The following is a 23047-nucleotide window of genomic DNA, read 5'->3' on the forward strand; positions in this document are numbered from 1 at the left end:
TTTGAGGTGTGATGCTCAGATAGGGGATGAGGGACAGTTTTCTGTGGCAACAGATTTGGAAGGGAACCTCACAGTATTTAAGGAATTACTGGGTTGACTGGGGTGTCCTCAAAATGCCATTACTCATTACAAGGCTGGGGGAGACCTGTTTAGGTGTGCTGCCAGCTGCAGTCACACCCCGGCACATTGTTTCAGGGAGTTGGTGCTCTCCATTTCACATTGTTTAAGGGAGTTTCTGGCAAGACATTTACCCTGTGCAGTGGTCTCCTACTAATCGGTGTCTGTCCCCCAACTAGGGCAAGGAGAGTAAGGAGGTGAAGGAGGAGAGTGCTGAGGAGAGATTGAGGCGTCGAGCATATGAAAGAGGCTGCCAGCGGCTCAAGAAACGCATTGAAGGTTTGTGAGGAAGGAGGGAAGTTGCCAAGATCCCACACCTTTTGTGCAGCCAGGAGCTGTTTCCAAATCCCATTCACTACCTGAAGTAGAGCTGTGTTCCTGCCAGGACAGGCCATGGTGCAGAGGTGGGGGCCAGCCATGCTCTTTTCTGACAGCATGTTAGAAGTGCTGGGACCCCGCTGCACAGACCTGCAGCCCCCCATGATGGGGCAGGAGCAAACCTATGCATTGTTTTTAGCTATGGATGAATTTCTTGCTAGGTGGTGGAGGAAAAAATTCTCAGTGGTGGGATTAGCTTTCTGCTGGCACCAGTTCTTCCTGGGCCCCCTGTGCTGGGGAGGGAGCCTTTCTCCTGGGGACAGGGTACTGCAGCTGGGGTTAAGAGGGGTAGTTGCTCTCCAGTGCTTGTTTTGTGATGGCAGATGTGTGTCCCCCTTTTAGTGGTGGAAGGCCTCCAGGTTCAGATTCTGAAGTTGCTGCTGAACAACAAGGACAGAGGAGGGGTAAGTTCTCTGTGGGTCTTTTGTGACAGTATTTTCATGTGATGTGCTTTGTAAAGCATAGATTTACCACCTGGTTTTCCTTCTGCTAGGGAGAAGCCTCCAGATACATCTTCCTAAACAAATTCCGCAAGTTTCTTCAAGAAAACGCTAGCAACAGAGGGGTAAGTCAGAGGGCCAGCCTTCCTGCAAGCCTGACCCTGAGGGCCCTCTGCACCTTCAGGCTGGGAACTCTGCCCTTCTGGCTGGGTTGCTTCCAGCAGATGATCCACTGAGGTCTACATATGGCAGGGGGTGAGGTGGGGGAGATCTGAGGCCAGAAACCAGGCAGCTTAGATAAGTCCTGTGCAGTGATTCATAGGAAAGTGGTCCTTGGGAAGTCTTAGGTGGGAGCTGAATGTCCTCCTGTAGCCCCTCAGGGAGTGTGGCTGTGGAGTGCTCTGCCACGGTGGGGCTGCTGGCTTTGGCATCCTCCTCACTCCCTGGGTGAGGACTTTTCCTCTGGCCCTGGATCAAGCTGTTGGCCTGAGGCTTTGGGAGGCAGGCATCCGCTGTTGTAGGAAACCCTTTCTTCACCTGCATCCCTGTGTTCATCATCAGCCCCATCTTTCATGACAGAGTGTGTGTTATCCCTCATCCTCTGTCAGACCAGCTTGTTGTTTAAGTGTCCCAAGACTTCCTGGAGGTGGAAACTGCTGCCCACCATCAGGTCTGGGCTCTCTGCCAGAACTGTAAGCTAGAGATGCTAGCAAGGCTGAGAACACAAAATTTCTGCCTGCCCCATGTAGCCCTTTGGACTGAGATGCACTTTCACACCTGCCCTGATGCTGGATTCTCATTCTTGCCCTAGAACTTGACTGTGTTGTGCCCACCAGAGTACATGGTGTGCTTCCTGCACCGGCTCATCGCTGCCCTGCGCTTCTTCTGGGATGGCCACAAGGCAAAGAGCCCGGCTGCCCTGAGCAGTGAAGGTGAGGCTTGGGGGAGAGGCTTTGCAGGCTTTTCTGTGGTTGGGACAAGGTTTGCCTCTTGGCAGTGCTTTCCAGGATGTTGGAAATTTTATGTCTCTAACGAGTGCTTGAGCCTTCTGTCACCCTGGGAAGTTCCTGTGTGCAGATATATTCCAGTTAAGATCCAGATCTGAGACTTGCAAAGGAACACCTGTACTGTTTGCTATTCCCCTTGTCTGCTCTGGAGCAGAGTCCACTGTTGACTGTGGGTCCATGGAAGGGCAGCTCAGTGATCCCATTGTCAGAGTTTAGGGGAAGATATTTTTCTGATTTTGAGGTTTCCAAACTGTGGGATTAAGGGGAAACTAAATCAGTGCCAGGTGCTTTCTCACCCTTAGACCCCACTGTCATTCCCTTTTCTTACTTTGGGCTGACCCTTTCTCTAGACTCAGTAATTGCCTTACTATCCCTGTGGGACAAAGTGGCAGAGCTGGAGTAGGCGGGTGGAGAGCTGCCAAGTTTTCTGATGATCCAGTTTATCCCAGTGACTGTGGCTGGAGGGAGGAAGTGCTGGCAGACTTGTTGTCAATGGCCATTGGTTGCTCCTGTTTCTGCATGGATCTAATGCTTGCTCTGTTGTGGAAATCACCTCTGCCTTAATAGCCTGCATTTTTATGACAAAAAAGGTTGTCCCTGAATGTTAGTCCAGGCTGGCCCCTAGGGTCTACTTTAGGAGGCCTTACATGTCTTTGTGGATCCTGTGCATGGGGCTTGTGGAAAAAACCAAATCTCCTCCTCTGTTTTAGAAGCCTATGTCCCTCCTCAACTCTTCTATAATGGGAAGGTGGATTATTTTGACCTTCAGCGACTTGGAGGTCTTCTGTCTCATCTTAAGAAGACTCTGAAAGGTAAGTGCTCTCATTGCCAATACCTGGATCCACGTCTTGGCTGGAATTCACACAGGACATTCCAGGGAGGGAGCTGTGGGTAATGAATTTTGATTAAATTCAAAGAGAGAAGAGTTGAATTTTAATGAGATTCAAGTTACTCTGAAGAAGACACCACTCCTCTTGGGTGGAGTGTCCTTTAAGTTAACAGTTTACTGTTTATATCCCCGAATTGGGCATGTGGCAGTTGGAGGGAGGGGGGTAGTCTGGGAATATCCTTTGGTGTGGTGCTGTTGCTGCAGGGCTGGGAGCAGTCAAAGCACTGACCATTGGCTGGGCTTTGCTGGGTGTGAAGGATTCCCAGGATTTACTTGCAGCACCACTCTGGGCAGGGAGGAGCAGCCCTGTGTATGTACTGCAGCTGTGTGTTTGTGAGCAACACACTACTCTGGTACTAGGCTTCCAAAGCCTGCCTTGTGGAAGGCTTAGAAACCCCTTGCCATTCCCTTGGGCTTGGTTTGTCTCTGGTTTCTGGCTAATGTGGCACTTGCCTTTGACTCAGATGTCTCTTCTCCTTTCCCAGTGTGTTCACAAGATGAGGACCATTTTCTCTGTCTCAGGTTGATCCCTGACTGTTCAAAATTAGATTACTTAGCTTGAGAACCATGTAACCTCCTTTGGTTTCTTACCGAGGTATCCTGGCCAGCTTTAAAGACAGAGCTGTGGGCTAAAGAACACATTCTCCAGGCTTTGTACAGCCTGTATAGCCATCAGCATAGCCTTCCTCTGGGTCTGAGTCTCAGTCCTAGTGACTTAGGGACACATCATGAGACAGCATTGAAGAGCTGGATGCTTAAAAGATGGTCTCAGGCAGAGAGTTGCCATTCCTGCACTAGTCCAATTTGGCCCTGGTGGTTGTCTCTTGGTTCCTCTGTTATCCTATTCATAGCTGGTAAGACCAGGAGCAGAAATGGGTCCTGGGAGGACAGCACCTGTTGCTGCTTGGTCTCTGTTCTTTTCATAAGGGCAGATCTGTTCCATGTAAGGAAGCTTGGGACAGGTGAGCTTGTTCTGATAGAGCAACCAACTTTTCTGGCTGCTTCTCTACTGCTGAGAAGCAGAAAAGAGGATGAGCCTTCCTCGTGGTAAGTGAAGTGTGACTCCTGCATTCATGGCTGCTTTGCTGTGCTCTGTGCAGATGACCTGGCTGCAAAAGCCAACATCCTGATCGACCCTGCAGAGCTGCAGGCAGTGACTATGGATGATCTTGATGAAGATGAGGAATCAGCAACATCAGCAGCACAGGTGAGTTGTGTTATTCACCTGCAGGGGCCCTGGTGCTGGGATAGCAAGTTCAGCCTCTGGCTGGAAAGGCTTTGCTTTACAGCAAGGCGGTGCTGGGCCCAGTCTGTAACCAGTCCATGGGCAACCAGATAAACACTTGGATGAGAGTCACTGGAGATCAGCAAGGTCCTGGGTGCACCAAGTTTGAGCAGCAAAATTTTCTGTGCCCTGCTCTCTCACCACCCACTGATCTGAATGTGCTGCCTCCCCTCCATGGCAGCTCTTGGTGCTTGCATTTGGAAAGGTGCAAGACAACTGTAGACAGAGCACCTTCTTGCTGTGCAGGTCTGCTGCTTGTGCCTGTCATGTGACCTTGGAGGAAGGACTTACCCATTTGCTACCCTGCCTGCTCATCTTCCAGTGGCCACTGGGCATCTATACCAACATCCTTGCAGGGGCAAGGGAGGAACAGCAGGCAGCTGAACACAGCTGAAACTGTTTCTCCCTTCACTTCCTTTCAGTCCCAGCGCCCCTCTGCCGCCCTGGCCATTGGTGGAGCTCTTGCCAGGCCTGCCTGGCTCAGTTCCCCCACCCTGGGCCGTGCCAACCGGTTCCTGAGCACGGCAGCCGTCAGCCTGATGAACCCGCGGCGGCCCCTGGGCACCCTGGAGAAGATCAAAGTGCTCACCCTGCGCGTGGAGCAACGCACAAGGGAGGACAGTGAGTACCCCTGCTGTGTGCTGGCATGGCCCAGGTGGGCCCTGGCAGAATGGCATCTTCCAGTTCCCCAGAGGAATGCAGTCTCCTTACTGCCAGCATTGTTCCTTCCCATTCCCAGGGCATGCTGACACCCAAAAGTCCACACCCAAAAGACCCCTCTGCCATCCTGAGCATGGCACTGATGATGTTGTACCCTCTGCATGTAAGGAGATGCTGCCTTGGTTCCTCCAAATGCAGTGAGACTTTGCAGGAAGGTGGTTCAAAGGCAGCTGTAGCTGCACTTGATCTGAAGACAGACGAGCCAGAGGACGATGTGTGCAGCAGCAGCACTGTTGATGCTGGGGGGTGGACCAGGCAGGCCTCTGAAGCTTGTACAGGGCTTGAGGAAGTGGAATTTGTATGGCCTGGGTCAGTCTGAACAGATCTGACAGGTCAGCCTGATGCAGGCAGCAAGATGAGAATGGTGTGGTAGTACAGTATCTAGTGAATCACGTGGGCTGGGAACAGCAGGGCTTTGGCTTCAGAGAGGGGCAGGCAGAAGCTGAGGTGCCAAAATGCCTTGCTGAGAACTTCTTTCCTGTCTTGGGAATGCATCGCAGTTGAAGGCACCCATGGAAATGATGGTCTCTTACTGGGCAGACCCCCAGAAGAGCCAGACCAGCCCATCACCGAGAACTCCCTCCTGGAAGTCCTGGATGGGATAGTGATGATGTACAACCTCAGTGTCCACCAGCAGCTTGGGAAGGTAAGTGGCACGTGCTCTGCAGGAATCTGTTCCCCCAACCTCCATGCTTCTACACCAGCTCTGTTTTCTGCTTATTTAGTGACTGTGTGTGCCCTGTCCTTCTGCCAGCCTCCATTGGGGATCTGCTTGCATGCTTGTATGTTTAGGGGAAAAAACTCCTTTATTTATTGTTGAAACCTGCTGCTTTTCAGATGGTTGGTGTGTCAGATGATGTGAATGAATATGCCATGGCACTGAAAGACACAGAGGAAAAAATCAGCCGCTGCCCTAAGAGGGTAAGTGTCTCTGGATTCCCAGCTTCCTTCTCTGGCAAAGCCTCAATATCTGGCAAAAAGGGTGAAGTGCTGCTGCCCAACTGTACCAGCATCTGCATCAGGCCTTGTGGGCTTCAGCTGAGACTGATAAGTGCTTTTTATAGCACTGATTCCCACTCCTTCCACAGAAAGGCTGCTGACCCCTTTCCCCCCCTGCCAGTACTCCCTAGCTAGCCCCAAGGTGGTATATGCTTTTGCATTGTTTGCCCAGCACTAAAAAAGAATGCTATAAATGGCAGTGACATCTGCCCTCACATCTCTGCACTCTTTTCAGAGGAGAGACATCCATGAGGAACTGCTGAAGAGCCAAAAGGTCTTCTCCGAGAAGCTCAACCACCTGAGCCGGCGCCTCGCTTGGATAAATGTCACCATTTATTCAAAGGTGGGCAGGAGCATAACATGAGCAGCTAAAAGGAGACCAGTGAGCCTCTGCATCTCTGCTGCTTGGCTCACATATCAGAGGTGTCATTTTCCTGGTGTTGAAGCAATGTCAATGATCTCTGGGGCTTCTTTTTCCCTTGTTGTGTATCAGAGACTCCTATCTAGACTTGGCCCCTCTCCTGTACCAGGCTTGGTCCCATAGTATTTGTTAGGACACAGCCCAGTCTGATCTGAGCTGTGCATGATGCTGTGGGCTTTCCCTTAGGGCACTGCAGACAAAAGTGTGCAGATCAAAGGGAGATTCAGTTCTCAAGACATGTCAGAGGATAGAGGCTACTGTGGACCATTACCCTGAGCTATGCTGTGTGTCACACGGGATCTCACTACTGCAGCTCTTCCTGGAATCTGTGGGATCCAGGTCAAGGGGTTCTTGTTCAGGTGTTCTTCTCTTCTTCTCTTGGTTCCCATGCAGAGAGTGTATTCTGCATTTACTAGTGCAGTGGCTATTTGCACAGGTTGTCCCTTTCCCCCCAAATTCACCATTTTCCAGGATAAAAGCTCTGGTCTGTTTTCTCACAAGCAGTTTTTCTGATTTTTTCCTGACTTCCCTTGCCCATTGCCTTGCCCTGTCTCTCTTTGTGGCTTTTGTGTGTCCCAGGATGTAAACAGGGAGGGCAAGAAGAGTTCTTAATGGTGAACGTCTGGCAGAGCTGCAGTGGCTGATCCTGAGTCATGAGCTCTTTGCTCTTCCCCTCCTTCCCTCCTGAGCAGAACTGCAAGGCAGAAGCTCTCCAGCTGCATTAGCATAGCCTGTGCTTGCCAGAAAATAATCCTTTCTTTCCAGACTGCTCTGGAAATGCTGGGGGGCATCATCAGGGTACACTGCAGGTATCACTGTGCTGGCCCATGCAGAAGCACTATTCATGTCTCTAGATGATCCATTGTCATACTAAACTAGGACTGCAGTGTCACCTTTCCTGATGAATCAGCAGCATCTGGGAGTGAAGGTTACAGCCTTCCCTGTTTGTGGCTTGTGCTGCTATCCTGGCCTGTATGGCCCGCAGGGAGAGCAGGAATGTGCCCTGGGAGCCCAGTGAGCTTGCAGAATGTGGCTGCACTGAGGAGCCTGTGCCTTCAGGGCTCCATCTCACAGTCGTCTCAGGTCCCTGCTTTTTCCCAGTGGAGATATCCATCCTGCAGCTCCTGCATCCCTGGGAATTGTGTGCACTGGAGGGTCACATCTGTATGAGTGTTGCAGGCACTGCTGCTGCTGTTGGAGAGAAAGAGCCTGGTTCTGTCTAGGGGCGAAGTCCTGCTCTGTGCTGAGGTGTCAGAGCACGGCAGAGGCTGCTCCTTCCTCGAGGGAATTAGCCACTTGGTTTATTCTGAGCCGAGGGATTCAAAGTTAGAATAAAAGGGAGTGCTATAGCTTAAAAACACTGTTAGTTTTAAAACACATAATTCTGCCTTCAAAACATCCCTGTGGGAATTACAGCTTATTTTATTACAACACTGTATTTATCTATCTCATTGGCTAATCACATCTTTGTATCCTTCTGGTGTAGGCTTTCTTCTAGCTTGGCAATACCTGAAATGATGTTTGAGGTTATCAAGTCTTAATAAAGCCAAATACAGCTTTTTTAACCTTAATGTTGTTCTGCACAGTTGCTTTTTATCTTGAAAGTAACAGTTTGGCTGAGATGTGAGTCAGTGTTGAGAAAAAGATGTCTGTTAGTCAGTTTAGTTGATTTGTACTAGTTCAGCCTAATTTACGGAATAAACCCATGAAGATCTCCCAAAGATGGTAACAACATGCTTTAGAAAAGCCATTAAGCAAATGAAACGTCTTATCTGCACCTCTGATTTTAATTTTTTCTTAAATTAGAAGTGTAACCCTTCTCCATCTATTTTTATGCAAGTGGCTATTGCTTATGCTGTTTCTTGGCATTGCAGGATCTGAAATAATACTTCCTCTTTTTTTGGCTTTGGTGGTGCCCATTTTTATAGCTTAAAGTTACGTGGATGCCCTTAAATTTTCTGGTTTTAATTTAGGACCCTCTGATTTTTGTTTAGAGAGACAAGAGGCTGATGTTCCTCAGGACAGTAAATCCGGTTGAATGGCTGGCACAGAACCTGAAAGGCTGTGGCTGCCTATTGCAAAGATCTGAGTTGGTGTGAGCTTTCAGCCTGTTCCCATTTAATCCCTACAATGGACCAGCTTTCTTTCCAGCAGATTTCTGGAAAGTGCTAGTGTCTGCTTTCCTTCAGGGAAAGGATTCAGCAGTCTCCTTGAAATCAAAATTCACGTGCTTGTTTGCCAGGCCTGTGTGGTTGCATATGCCCTGGTAAGGAGTAGTGCTTGGAGGGTCTCAAGGCCTGGTGAGACAAAACCATCACACTGGTGAGGGTTGTGCTCTGAGCTTGTGGTTGGTGTAGAGACCTCTGATTGTTTCTTCCAGCTGCCGCTTCTGTGGCTTTATGGAAAGAGCAAATGGCACAGATCTGCTTGCTGAACTTAGAGCAGTAAGATGTCTGAGCAGCATCTCCAGTATGGGGTTGTTTCTGAGGTCTGAGTGTGGTGCTGGTTGTTGTTTCTCCAAAGAGAAGCTGCCAGCTGAATGGGAATTGTGTTCTTTTTGGGCAGGAGAAGATGCAGGATATCTACTGGCTGCTGCGAGTGTGCATCCGCACCATCGAGCACGGGGACAGGACGGGCTCGCTTTTCGCTTTCATGCCGGAATTCTACCTCAGCGTGGCTATGAACAGCTACAGTGCACTCAAGAACTACTTCAGCCCTGTCAACAGCATGGAGGAGCTCCCAGGTGATGGGGTGGGGACAGCTTCCTGATTCTGGCCTGATAAAATCTAAAGCAAGCCACATCCTTACGGTGAAGCAGTAGTTGGGCATCTTCCTTTCTGTGTCCATTCCTGGTTGTGATGTGCTGCACCAGAGCACTGTCTGACCTGTGGTCAGTGTGCTCAGGTAGGGAGCCCATGCCTTGTCTGAAGGTGTCACAGGGCTGGCTGTAGTAAAAATCACTGGCTGCTATGGTTTGTGTTTCCAGGGAGGTATCAGGAATGGGCTGGGGTACTGTAAGATGTGATTGCTTCAGCAATTTCTACCATGGCCTTCTGGTTTCTGGGTGGGAGAGGATGTGCCATGAGTGCAGAAATTGGCTCTGCTTTCAAATTCCCCTGGGATTTGGAGATGTTCCTATGGAGATGACCACCCACTTGATGCCAAAAGTCTGTGTTTAGGTGGATTCCATCTGTGCACATTCTGTGCTTTCCTGGCTAAATGACCTCGCTGAGCTCTTAGCAAATAGTTCCGTGCTTTCCAGAGCCCATGAAGGCAAGAAAAGCTTCTATTCCCACCAACAGGACATAGCTGAAGTGTTCAAATCCGTAAGTGGGGGCTGTGCCTGCTGTTTGGGCAACAGCAGAATAGAGCAGTAGCAGGTTTCTACAGGGCCTGCAGGCTAGACATGGCTTTTCTACATAGACCTAGGGTGTTCTTTGTGTGCACCACGCACCTCTTGCTTGCCATCCAACTCAATTGCATAGTTCTATCTTTCCCTGGATAACTATTTCAGACTCTGCAGACTGAGGTGAGTGGCTCTCCTGGAGGTGAATGTGTTTTCCCAGCTGTTTTGACAACTAGACACACAACTAAGCTGCAGTTAGCTGTAGCAGAAATTCATTCCATGGCCTGTGCTGTGTCCACGGAAGCACTGGGACTGCAGGGCTGCCCCTCAGGCCGTTGCCATGACCCTGCTCCCTCCTTCTCTTGCAGGCTACGAAGAGACCCTGATGCGCCTCGCTGCCATCCTGGCCAAGCATTTTGCTGACTCAAGGATTGTGGGCACAGGTAAGGCTGCATTCCTCTGCTTTGGGGTGATAATGTCACAGGTCTGGCCAGTGCCACTGCCAGTGGCTCACCAGGCTTCTGTTGGGATCTGTCTGCTGAATCTGTTGAGTGCTTATGCCTCCACATTAAAAGTAAGGTTGGGCATTGTCCTTATCCTGCATATTGCAGGGGTAGATACATGACCTAGGACACCCTTTTGAGAGCAGGACTCATGTCCCAGTTACCTCCATGTCCAGTCTGGGGTTATTCCTTAGCTGCTCTAGCCTAAGCATGCTCTCCATGTCAGCAGAGACAACGTGCCTCTACATGAGGGCCAGTCCCTCCTGGCCACTGGCATTCAGGTGCTCCCTGATGTGCTGTGTGTCCTTGGGTGCCTGGCCTAGTCCCTTCTCATTCCTCCTCAGACATCCGGGACTCCCTGATGCAGGCGTTGGCCAGCTACGTCTGCTACCCGCACTCGCTGCGTGCTGTAGAGAGGATCCCAGAAGAGCAGTAAGTGCTGCCCTGCCTGTTCCTGGGGAGCTGGGGCAGGGCTGGGGTGGTGGCAGGGCTGGGTAAGGGAGCAGGAGGGCTGCCAAGCACCACTGAGGGTCCACAAGTTGCAGCAGGGTGGTGGAGTTGATTTGGGAGCCTTCTGGCACCCTTACACCAGTGGTTTTGCTCTGCCCCAGCTCCACAGGTCCTACTGTGTGTCCTGTTCAATCCTCTGTTCCCAAACCCTGTGGGCTGACCTGTGTCCTTGTCTGGCAGGCGGATCTCCATGATGAAAAACCTCCTGGCTCCCTATGAGCAGCGACCCTGGGCACAGACCAACTGGATCCTCGTCAGGCTGTGGCGGGTGAGCATCCTGCAGCCCTGCCCCTCTCAGCACCTGGGGCTCCTGGGACACTGAGCATTTCACTCTCCAGTAGCAGCAAAACTGTTTTTCAACCTCTAAGATCTTTCCTGACCTCTTTTGCCAGGGCTGTGGCTTTGGGTACAGATACACACGGCTCCCACACCTGCTGAAAACCAAGCCTGAGGATGCCAGCCTCCCCAGCCTGCAGAGTGAGTGGGGCAGGGATGGGCACTCAGGGCTGTGGTGGGTGGTGAGGGAGGACCAGCCTCTTCCTTAGCAGCTGTCCCTACTATGGGCCAGGCCAGCTGTTGGGATAGCTGCCAAAGTAGGGTGTTCCTCGCCAAATATCCAGGCCTGGTTTTTACAGCCTGGCCATCCCCAGCCTCTCTACTGATGATTCTTGCATGCCAGATGGAGAGTTAGATCCATCATAAATAGGGGGTCTGCCCTCCAAAGGAGAGAAGAGAGGCCCAGGACTGCATCCTTACCAGAGTTTTACCCTGAGAGAAGGCTCTGTGATGTGCACAGTGAAAAGCTGCTGTGGGGAAGAGTTGTCATGTTTGCCAAGCCCTGGTACCCTGTGAGAGGGAGAGGGTGCCCAGGGAGACAGGGCACTGGATAAGTTTGCAAGCAGAGGGTGTTTTATCCTGGCATCTCTCAGAGCCTGGCAGAGCCTGTCCTGCCTTTGGCACTACATTTTGGTTCTCAGCACTGTCACTGGGATGAGGGGTTTCTCAGCTCTAGTGTGGCTGAGGAAGATGTGGGGAGGAGAAGTTGCCTTTCTTGAGCTGAAGAGTATGTCCCCAGCTTTACCTCCACAGGTTCTGAGCCTGTATGGATACATTCCTGATCCCCCTCTGCTGTAGAAAAGGCTTTGTGCCGGACTTTGCTTCTGGAGAGCTGCACAGGGATGGGGGACAGAAGGGCAGGTGGCACATGGGGGTGTATGCTGAGCCCCATCCAGGAAGCTGCCTGTCTGTTCTAACAGCACTCTTGTTCTCTTTTCTCTCTCCTGCTCTTGGTGCCCAGGAGATCTCTCTGTTGCTAGTTTCCAGAGTAAGTTTGTTGTGTGACCCTCTCTTGTCTGGTGGAGTAGCTTTAGAGAGCTCCCTGCTTCCCCTCTTCTGCCTAGAGAGACCCTTCTTTGTAGGCAGAGAGCTTCACAAATGAGTGTTTTCATCAGTTCCATCCCTGCGAGAAGCCAGGGGGGCTGTGCCCATGTGTCAGTGTCTGAGGCTGCATCATGGACTTGCTCTTGCACCTGTTTTGCCAGGGTTACCTCTGGGGTCGGAGCCCTGCTGGAGGCTGTGCCAGCCTTGGGTTCCTCTCATCCTTGGAGGCCGATGGAGAAGCCCTGGCACACATGCAGGAGGGACCTCGTGGCTGTCCCCTCACCCTCCTACTGCACAACCAAGATATGGAGTGGCTGTCACCAGTCCTGTGGGGTGGTAATCGAGCTCGCCCCATCCCGGGGAGCTCTGGGGCAGGAACAGTTCCTCAGCTGTTGAGGCCTTGCTCCACACATCGTGTGGCTCCGCACAGTCTGAGCCCGGAGTGGGCCGTGCTGGCTACTGGGGACTTACTGTTGGCAGGGCTATTTTAAGGCTCAGCCAAATCAATAATGAATGCTGATTTAATTGAAGAGGGACAGGGGACTCAGAGGTGTCCTTGAGATGCTGCCCAGAGAAGGAGGAGATGACCCCCCCTCCCCTTCACACCCATCTGTCTTCACCTTGTTGCAATTTGAGCATGGCAGAGACAATGGGACAAACTGCTGAGCTAAGGAAGTCCCCATTTGTCTGGGTCTGCTGCTGCAGGCCAGTCTGAATGTGGGCAAATGCCTCTTCTCTGGTGCTCCAGCTTTGTCCTGCTTTTGGGATGCTTCCTTGGAAGACTCTGCACAGGTGGGGAAGGTTTGCTCATGCTGCCTCACAACATCCATGAAGCACACAGAGCACAGAGCACCTGGTCTCCGCTGCCTTTTGCCTGTGCTCACTGCAGGTGAGCAGTGAATGCTGCCTGGCTTAGCCCAAGAGGGGCAGAGGCTCAGAGAGGCCATTCGTGTCCCTTCTTGTTCCCAGAGTTACTCCGCAGCTCCCATGCAAGCAGAGCTCTGCCTCAGTTTGGCTCCTGAGAGCAGATGGGGCTGCATTCAGAGCTGAGGTAGTTGTGCTCAGTGGGTGCTGCAGGGACCTGTTTTGCTTTCACCGTGGCTTGTAGGCAAGGCCAGGTGCTGTCCTGGCACGCACAGCAGGAGCAGCAGCAGTGGCTCCATGCTGGGCCCAGCCTGGCTTGGAAAAGCAAGAGCTGCAGGGTGGCTTCAGGTTGTATCACAGGGCTCCTCTGCCCCAGGCCTTCTGCCCATGCACCCATCAGGTGGTGGAGGGAACGTAGGTGGGACCATGAGATAATCGAGCTGAGAGGTTGTGCAACATGGGCCAGAGAGTTCACCCACATCCCCTTCCCAAATTGCCTAAGCTAAAGAGAACTTTCAGGAGGAGATCCTGCCTTGATCTGGCAACACCAAAAGCATCAACTGGTAGTAGCTGAACTGTCTGAGCCCTTTGGATGGTGGTTGTTTGTCCTCAGAAGTCCATCACTTATGATTCCTGATGGAAGTCACAGAATCACAGAATGGTTTGGGTTGGAAGAAACCTTAATGCTCATATTGTTCCAACCCCTTGCCATGGGTAGGGATGCTTTCCACTAGATCAGGTTGCTTCAAGCCCCATCCAACCTGGCTTTAAACACTTCCAGGGATGGGGCATCCATAACTTCTCTGGGCAACCTGTGCCAGGGCCTCACCACCCTCACAGTAAAGAATTTTTTCCTGATATCTAATCTAAACCTGCTGTCTCTCATGAGAATGAAACCATTCCTCCATACCTAACCTCACCTTCTTGTCTTCTGCTGCTGCTGCTCTGCCTTTTTCTGCTTTACAGTATTTTATTCTTCAGAAGCACTTGTGTACCAGGGTAAACTCATTTCTTGGTCTTTTTCAGTGGTAAAAAACGCGTGGCCTCTGTTCAGAAGGGGTTTTGCTTTTCTGAGCCCTGTGGGGTGTTCACCCTCGCCATGTTTTTAGCAGCCCCAGAGGTTTTGGTGTCATGCTGGTGGGAACCCTCCCTGATGTGCTGGTCATGGAGCCAGAACTCGCATTAGCTGGTTTGCCAGGGCTTTGCTTTGGAGGCACATACGGATCCCAGGAGCACTGGGCCATTCTGATGCCTCACACTCAGCCTTATGGATGTCTCATCCCCCAAATGCTGCCTGCTTTCCTTCTGCCTCGCCCTGCAGCCTTCCTTTTGGTTCTCTCTAAATGCGTCTCTGAATGGGCACACTGACATGGATTCACAGATACATCTGGATCCTTTCAAAAACTCAGATTAGTGTTGGGTGGAGCTGCTTTGCTTCTGAATCTGGTCCATTTGGGGCTTTCCCCTTCTGTGCTCAAGCTCTACTGTAAATGCTGCTGTGTCCAGAGACCCCCTCGGGCTGCTGACCAAGAAGTCTCACAATTAGCCCTGTTATAAATCTTGCTGGGTCATTAGCAAACTATAAAAGTACATAATTACCTTCCTGTAATGAAAGTGTGTGACCCTCCTTCTTTACCATTATCTAGTAGGAGCACTTATTGAAGGCTTCCACTTCGCTTGCTTTATTAATTTTTAACTCTCTCTAATAATGGGCTTCTGCTACTGTTAGACTTTCTGCCATTACTACTTCTATTAAATAATCCTCCTATATTTTTTTCCTATAGTTGAAAAAACTTCATATTACCATGGTCAGTCGAGGATGGTTTTTATGTCTTCTCCATCTATTACCCCTTTTCTCCTTGTTTTTGCCTACCACTGGCTATGTTTGATTAGGTTCACTTTACCTCTTACATTTTAACTTACTGTCTTTGCTTCATCATGCTCTCAGTGGCCCTTTTAACCCAGGTGTTTGCTGGAGCCCTGGAGCTTTCTGGCTCCCTAATAATCTTCTTAAAGGGCTCTGTTTTTATTCACTGGTTCCCCTACCTAGATTTTCTTTTCCTCTGTTTTGTTTGTATTTTTGCAGGGAAGTTTTTGTTGTGGAAACATTGGATGTATCTATAACCCCTTGGTTCCACGCTCTGTCGCCCACATTAAATGTATTGAGGTCAGAATTTCTGGCCTTGAAAAACTGGAAATTTCTGTTCCAGTGACTGATGTTTATCTGTCATAACAAAGGCTAAGCCAAGATTGAGTGGCTTTTGTATTAGGGAGGTACAAATTTTAGGAGCATTAATGACTTACTAGTTCCAGGATCAAGAAAGTAACCCCATCACTGAGTATCCACAGACTCCCTGTGAAGTGACATCCCTGCCTGCAGTGGCACATAAGGGATGTGTCATTGCCCAGGAGGGCAGTGGTAACTGACGTGGGTGGGAATGTCCCAGCAAAGGTGAACATACTGCAAATAAAGATGAACACAGCACCAGGACTGGGTTTTGGATACCAGTAATGATTACCTCACCTGGGAATTCATGCAAGGGATGAAGATGGTTTTGTTGTATTCCAGGGCTTGCACCTTATGTTGCTTTCAAAAAGTAGCAGTGATCGCAGCATCTTTGGATTCAGAATCCTCTTGGGATCAACAAAAGCCAAGGAAATCACTATTTCTTGGTGTTAGCTTTAAAACCTTCAATAAACCTATTTACCTGTGGAGAGGGTTGACAAAAGTTTTTAAGTCATAGTCTGGCACAGTCTGCCAGCAGCAGGGAAAGCATTTAAGAACCCAGAATTGTAGGTTTGGAGCAAACTCACACCACTCATTGAAAAAAGACCATGAGGAAATAGTCATTGGCTAAAAATCAGGATAAAGCAAGTTATTACAAGCATAGGAGTGTCTTTCAAAAAACCAAAGCAGCCTTCAAATGAGGTAAACTCTGGCTGGGCAGTTCATCCTGAGGTCTGTCCTGACTTGCAATGTTGGTAAAAGAGGCTTTGGCAAGAGACCAGCTGGACAACATGCAGAGCTCTTCCATGAGGAGTGGTGATCTCTGCCTAGAACTGCTTTGGTACTTAAAGGCTGGAAAGGGAGTAATACATCAGCAGTTTTAGTAAAAAACAGTTTCTACACACTGAAGGGAGGCTGGGGAAAAGAAGGCACAAAGAACTTAACGCTGCAAAAAGACCTTCAAATTCTGAATGACTGGGAGAATGTCATGGATGGAATTCAGCATCACCAAGTGTAGAGTGGTGAAGTAAGAGTGTGCTGTGCCCCTTCATCCATCACTGACAGAGGAGACAAGGTGTGCTCCAGCATTGACTCCTGGGCTTCTCCATTTGTGCCTCAGGACAAAATTCAGGTTCTTGAGGGTTATCCTTGAACTGGCATCCTATTGTAATCTTTTAGAGAAGAGCAGCTTGGTGTGCATTCCAAGGAACAAATTACACAGCAGGAATTATGAGGAAAGCAAAACAGAACAAAACCAAAACCACATTATGCCTTTGTGCAAATCTGCCATGCACTTGTGGTTTGGATGCTGCATGTGCTTCTGATTCCACCTCTGCAAAGAAAACCTGGGAGAGATGTTGGGCTTCAGGAAGGGCTGGTGAAAGGGACAAAGATGGGACAGTTTCAGTGTGAGAAACTGCACTAGCTTGGGCTGATCCTCTTTAAAAGACTGTTGTGAAGGTCTGGAATCACAGCTAGCTGGAGGAATTGACTGGAGAGGAGAATCTTGCTGTCTCTACCACCAGAAGGAAGGGGTTACAGAGAATAAATACTAAAAAATAAAGCGAGTAGTAGCCAAGCGCCAATCCAAATTCCTCCTGCTACACACAGCTGAACTGTGGAATGTTGCTCTGGGACACGTTTAGTGCTGAAGGCTTACACAGTGTCAGAGGACACTGGGCAAGAAATCCCCAGAGGACCAATAAATATGTAAAAAGGATGTCTGGCTTGTCCAGTCCCTGAGGCACGTGTAGCCCGAAGGCTGGGGTGGGACTAGGACATCAAAGACATTTGTTTTGATGAAACCCCTCCCAAAAACGAGCTTTTAGGCAGGATCAAAGCCAGGGCACCAGCCTGCCTGGGGTGATTATGCACTGTGAGATTCAGCTCGTGTCCTCCATTATAACAGAAGTTCATTGCACTTGCTAGTGGGTATTCACGGAATAATTTATCCTGTTCCCATTTCAGATGACGGTCTCCTGTCATCCGTCTCTGGCTTTACTAATCCCAGCTAACAATCTGCCTGTAGTTACGCCTTGCTTCTTGATCCCTAGGGGTGTGATGGAAGTTGTCTTGTGTCTGCTTTGCCCATACTGGCCCTTCGAGTAGGCTGCAACCCCAGAGAACTTCTGCAGTCGCAGCACAGCTTGTTCCTCTGGGCATGGCAGTCCTGGTGCTGCCAGAGTTCCCACCTGCTCTTTCTAATAGCTTCTAGTGGAGGAAAATGTAGTTAGATTGGGGTTTTTCCCAATAGCTGGTAAATCTGCTCAAGCTTTTTCTTTCCAAGTCCTGAATTTTGGGTTGAACTCCAGTACCCTTCCCTTGTAGTGCTGAATGTTTTGTGAGCCTCTTGCAGACAGTGGGTCCTTCTGCTGGTGAGAAGCATCTGTCCCTTTTGTGCCCCCTTCCTTTCGCTGTCCATCCATGGGGGCTGGTGTCCCACACAGCCCTGATTGTGTTTTCCAGCTGCTGGGTCTGACCTCATCTGTAATCTTGATAGTGAGGAAGCCCAGAAATGCCATGTAACCAAGGGGATGTGTCTGTGCTCAGGCTGAACCTGGCTGGGGAGTGTGGGCAGCTCTGCCTGAGCCTGCTAAGGACAAAACCAGCCTCAGCTCCATACAGAAGCCTCTCGGGGTGGGATTTACTGGATACCTTCCTCTCCAGATGCAGGCAGATGGGCACAGCCATGTGAGGCCAGGGTGGCTGTGCTGGCTCTGGGCAGCTGGTGCCACACTGGTATCAGGAGCAATTAGTGCTGAGCTGACCATGGGCCTCTGCAGAGCTGAGCAGGAGGGATGCTGAGCTGCAGGGCAGTGCTCCTGTGCACGTGGGCAGCAGCGAGCATGGAGGGCTCTTCCCTGTTTAATTCAGGCTGGCATTGCAAAGAAGTGCTTGGAGGCCCAACAGGAGCAATCACTGCTCAGAACAGTCCTTGTGCCAGCTCCCAGTGCCCTGCCGTCTCTGCTTACTCTAAGGCACAAGCCAACATTTCCCAAGCCCAGGACTGGTCTCTCAGCCTGCCCTTGCCCCTCACTCCTGGCTGCCCTGGGATCAGGCCACTGAAGCTGTCACTGTCTGGTTTCAGAGCCGTGTCCATCCACCTTGCTGCAGCGGCACATGGCAGACCTGCTCCGCAGCGACCGCGACCTGGCCCCCAGCTTCCTCAACAGTGTCCTGAACCAGCTGAACTGGGCGTTCTCCGAGTTCATCGGCATGATTCAGGAGGTGGGTGTGCACCAGAGCTGTGGGATGCGGCACTCAATGGGTGCTGTGTCCTGCACGCAGCAAGGCTCAAGGCACAACTCATTGGGCTGGGGGTCGCGGCTCTCCTTTTGGGAAGGGGCACCTTTTTAAGCTGTCTCCATTGCCTGGCAGATCCAGCAGGCAGCAGAGCGCCTGGAGAGGAACTTTGTGGACAGCCGCCAGCTGAAGGTGTGTGCCACCTGCTTTGACCTGTCAGTGAGTCTGCTCAGGGTGCTGGAAATGACCGTCACCCTGGCGCCGGAGATCTTCCTCGACTGGAATCGCCCGTCGTCAGAGCTGCTGCTTCGGAGGCTTGCCCAGGTATCATCCTGTGTGAAGAAACAGCATCTGGAGGGCCATGAGGACCCTTCTGCCCTCTCTCCAGATGTGTGGTGAACTGGGGGCTCCTGCTGCAAGTGCTTTAGTACCTAGAGCTGCTGTGGAACAAGTGGTGCTCCCTAAAATCTCTACACATCAACTGCTCCCCTCCTTTGCAACTGGTCTGGTCGCAGCTGATTCCTACCTCTACTGGGAGGGAGGGGGACAGCTGCTTAAATCTTCCTTATGAGGGGCCAGTAAATGCTGAATTCTCCTGTGACAAGCAGTGTCATGAAGTCTGGAGAGGAGGTGTGGTACATCTGGGTTAGGAGCTCTGGAGAGCATAGCTGGTTTCACAGGGCACGCACTCCAGTGTTTGGGCAGGCATCTTGGTCCTTTATCCCTTGGTCCTAGAACATGGTAACAAATGTCTCCATTTTCCTGCCACAGTGACTGGGACAGCCCCATTCCAACTCGCAACATCCCTTAGGCTCCAGTAAATTAGTTTCTCCTCTAAAGCATGAGCAATCCTGGAAAGCGCTGAGGGCAGGCTGCCTTTGTACAAGCTGGACTAGTGGAGAGCAGTCAGATGTACCATAGTAGTACCCCAAAGGCTGAGACTCAGGGCTCTGAGCAGATGAAACAAAGCAAGGGGTAGTGGGATCTGATACCATAATCATGCGGGAAGTGCTCAGCTGGGTGAGGAGGAGAGTGAGGGGCCCTTAGCAGATGACTTAGGCAAGCTGGGGAATGTGCAGCAGAGAGTGGAGTGCTGCAGCTTCCTCCTTGCTGTCTGGTGCTGTTGTGAAGCCGTGCCCCACCACTGACCATGCCCACAGAGGGGTGCTGTGTTCTGCTGTTGTGCATTGGGGCGACAGGAAGAGGGATGCTGCATTTTGAGAGATGGTGCTCGGCTTGCAGCGCTTATGTCAGGCCTGGAGCGGTCCCCATTCCTCCCACTGGGGGGTTGGGTGAGAGCTAATGGTGGCTAATTAAGTGTCTTCACAGCTGATTCCATCTCTGCAGATTGCTCTCTGCACTCACCCTGTGCTTCAGAGCTGGTAGGCCCATCCTGCTGCCAGCTCCAGGCAGGGCAGGACCTGGACCGTGCTTCACCCTGCTGACACTGCTTTTGCCCACAGCTGCCAGCTCACTCTTCACAGGCTGTGGCTGTCCTGGGGACTGTACCTTCTCCTTGCCAGGAGCTTTTATCTGCAGAAGTAGCTTGGCTTCTGTAGGTGGGAATTCAGATTTAGGCGGAAGGCGCTGACATTCAGGTGTCTTTACCTCAGAGTGACCATTCCCTGGGTGGTTTTGGTCTGGTACAACCACTGTGTGTGGTACCACTCCTTCCATGCCAGGGCCAAGCTAGGTGTGTGTTGTGAGCCTCCCTCTGTGCATCCACCAGCTCTCAGGCACTGAGCCTGAACTGTAAGGACATGCTGCCCCAAAGCTCTTTGGATGCTGCTCACAGGAAGGCCCATCCAGGACATAAAAACCCTCTCTGCTTTTCCCTACACAGCTGTTGAACCAGGTGCTGAACCGTGTGACAGCTGAAAGGAACTTGTTTGACAGAGTGGTCAACCTCCGTCTGCCGGGTGAGTCCACTCTCCACGGAAAATGTGCTGGGAGCATGCCCTTGGGAAGGGAGGGATGGCGTGTACCAAAGGGCAGTGCAGAGCTGCGTGGGATCAGACCTCAGACCTGCCCTGCTCTGCCTGTCACACAGTGGCAGAAGCTCTTACCTTTCTCTTTTGCTTCCATAGGGCTGGAGAGCGTGGACCATTACCCAATCCTGGTGGCTGTGACAGGGATACTGGTCCGGCTGCTGGTGGACACTGATGTTCAGGGGTGAGCGGCTTTTGCCTTCCAAAGCACGGGCTATCTGTGTGTGGCACTGCTCTGGGTGCTACAGTGGGGCCATGGGAGGTGTTGTAGGAGCAGCATGGGGTGTGGGGACTAAAGCGAGGTGAAGCTGATGTGTGTGCAGCAGGCAGAAACCAAAGAGCCACATTCCCTGGAGAAGCTGCATCCCAGTGCTACTGCTGGGTGCAAAGCCCCTTGCTGTGGTGGTGGAAAACCCCTTGTGAGAGGTGGCTGTGAGATGTACTGAGAGCACGTGTACTCCTTCCTCCTTGGGATGGGGTCTGGCACTGTGTGACAGGACAGCTGCTGTTGGAAGTTGTGGGTGCTGCATGTGATGGAGCTGTGCTGGTGTGGTGACACACACAAAGTGCTGCAGCACACAGTGATGGCTGGAAGGAAGCTCATTGAAGCTCCTTCACCCTGGACTCCTCTCAGGAATGCATCAGAATGTGTGCAGAGCTCTCTGGCTGCCCAGACAGGTGCCACAAAGGTGAGACAAGTCTTCTCCAGTCACTTGGGTGATGCTGATTTTAAGATGAAACAAATCTTGTCTTTATGGTAGCCAATTACTCAGAGAGGCAGCACTGGGGGAGTGATGTGGCTGGACAAAGCCACAGCTATGTGTGTCTGTGTCTGCTTGTACCGAGTCCTGCAAAACAGACTTGTGCTGACACTGAAGCCCTGCCTTTGCTGTCTCCCAGTGTCATATGCAGGTGCCTTGCCTGGTCACTGTGTGCTGTAGGACTGCTGTAGGACTGTAGGAGATGGGGCTCTTCTGTCTGTGCTGTAGATCCTGCTTTTTTCATGTCCGGAGAACACAATAGTCTCTGGCTTTGCAGAGAGCAGAGTCCCATCTGGCCGAGCAGCTCAGCCCTGCAGCCAGTCTTTCAGCTTCTTCTCTCAAGGACTCAAAGATATACACAAATATATCTAATTATAACCTGCCTTCTGTGGCTGCTGCACCAGTCTCACAGCCCCCAGTGTGACAGTGCCAAAACCTGAGCCCAAGGTCATTGATCAGTGGCCTTTCTGGGCTGTGAACAGAGGTGGATTTTGCTCACCCCCAGAACCTTGCTCCATGGAAAGGGCAAACATCATGAATTTGATGCCACAACTAGACACTTCTTCCTGAAGGGAAGGGGGAGGTGATAAAACAGTTCCCTGCATGCCAGGATGAGAAGTCTTTCCCTGCCTGTCTCTCCTTTGAACATCTCTCCCAGGCCAGGTCACTTGTCAGGTCAAAATGGAGAAGGGTTGTCCCTCAGTTTATCAAACTCCAAAGAGTGCTGGGGAGATGGTATCAGTCACATCCTTCCTAAGCTGCAGGGAGTCCTGGGGAGACAGAAAGCTTCCAGACTCTGTCCTTTCCCTGAAAAGCCCGTTGTGCTTTGGGTTTGTGAATTCCAGGCAGCCAGTGTCATCACCAAGTGACACTGTCCCCTGTGTGCCAACAGCATCCTTCATGCCTTGGGCTGCACCATTACAAACCAGAGGCACTGTGCTCTAGGGAAGTGGCAAGTCTCTGATGTTCAAGGGCTTTGTAGTCATTTCCCTGAGCACTGGAAAGGAGAAATAAATGCAAAATAGTGGAATGATGCATGAAAAACATCGTGTCCTTAAGGTGGACCTAACTGAGCGGGAGAAGCAGAAGGCGGAATAGGAGGAAGCCCAGGTAAAAATATCCATAAACCAGAATTCTTCTGCGTGATTTTGCAAAGCCGTGCACTAAACCTGAGGTTTGATACGTCAGTGATCTATAAAAGGCAAGCAAATGTTGCAGGGGAGCCATTGAGGTCAATCAAGACAAAAGAACCAAGGGAGGTGGCTTGGAGACCCTGCACTGCTGCCTGAGCAGAGGGGGTGGCAGAGATCAAAGGCAGAGTATGTCATGGGGAAGGGAGAACTGAGCCCCCACCCTCTTGGCAGTGCTCTGAATTGAGGACTGGGTGTTGCACCCCACTCACAGAGTGCTTCTGCTCCGTGCAGCCACATGGAGCAGTGGCAAACAGAGATGGGATGGAGAAAACCAGCAGGTGTGAGAGGAACCACTGGGGTTTTTCTGCTGCCTGCATTCCTCAAGGGCTCAGGCCTGGTTTCGTGCTCTGTCCAAGGCACCATCACCACAGGGTGCTGAAACCTGGAGGTGCAGTCACCCAAAACCCAGAGAGATAGTGCGTATCAACAATGGCTGGCCCAGAGCACAGCATTGGGAAGCATCTGTCTCCAGGTGAATAAGAGGAATGGAACAGGAGAATTCAAACCTTCCTCGGGTCTGTACACTCCCATGGGAGATGATTGCCATGGCTGAAGAGATTTAAAGGGTCCTGTATGTAACCAGGCTCTCCAGAGCAGACCTGTTTATGTGAACTCATGTGTAGACAGCTTTTCTTTTTCCTTTCTCCCTCTCAGTGCAGCAAGCAGGATAACAGGACAGGCTTTTGTCCTTCCCCAGAAGGACTCTGCCTGGGCAGTGCTGAAAGCTTGTAGAAATCTCTTCCAGGTCCGATTTGGTAACTCCCAGATTGCCAGAA

At 51.1% G+C, this 23047-nt stretch overlaps 1 protein-coding gene across 3 annotated transcripts in view; it reads left to right on the plus strand.

The window, feature by feature from the left end:
• Positions 1-23047, plus strand: part of RNF123 (ring finger protein 123) — a 48012-nt gene that overhangs the window by 14844 nt on the left and 10121 nt on the right. For 2 of the 3 annotated variants that reach the window (XM_082288936.1, XM_082288937.1), the window contains exons 17-36: positions 297-396; positions 838-899; positions 989-1060; positions 1747-1867; positions 2653-2754; positions 3932-4038; positions 4539-4737; positions 5337-5482; positions 5674-5757; positions 6071-6178; positions 8822-8999; positions 9971-10045; positions 10450-10537; positions 10796-10883; positions 11008-11092; positions 11913-11939; positions 18175-18314; positions 18465-18653; positions 20173-20248; positions 20417-20501. In XM_082288936.1, coding sequence (XP_082145062.1) covers positions 297-396; positions 838-899; positions 989-1060; positions 1747-1867; positions 2653-2754; positions 3932-4038; positions 4539-4737; positions 5337-5482; positions 5674-5757; positions 6071-6178; positions 8822-8999; positions 9971-10045; positions 10450-10537; positions 10796-10883; positions 11008-11092; positions 11913-11939; positions 18175-18314; positions 18465-18653; positions 20173-20248; positions 20417-20501 — 2132 coding nt within the window. The remainder of the gene's footprint in view (positions 1-296; positions 397-837; positions 900-988; positions 1061-1746; positions 1868-2652; positions 2755-3931; positions 4039-4538; positions 4738-5336; positions 5483-5673; positions 5758-6070; positions 6179-8821; positions 9000-9970; positions 10046-10449; positions 10538-10795; positions 10884-11007; positions 11093-11912; positions 11940-18174; positions 18315-18464; positions 18654-20172; positions 20249-20416; positions 20502-23047) is intronic. The other variant, XM_082288938.1, reaches the window with a different exon arrangement.

The sequence above is a fragment of the Coloeus monedula genome, assembly GCF_965178545.1.
Source record: "Coloeus monedula genome assembly, chromosome: 11".
Taxonomy (NCBI): domain Eukaryota; kingdom Metazoa; phylum Chordata; class Aves; order Passeriformes; family Corvidae; genus Coloeus; species Coloeus monedula.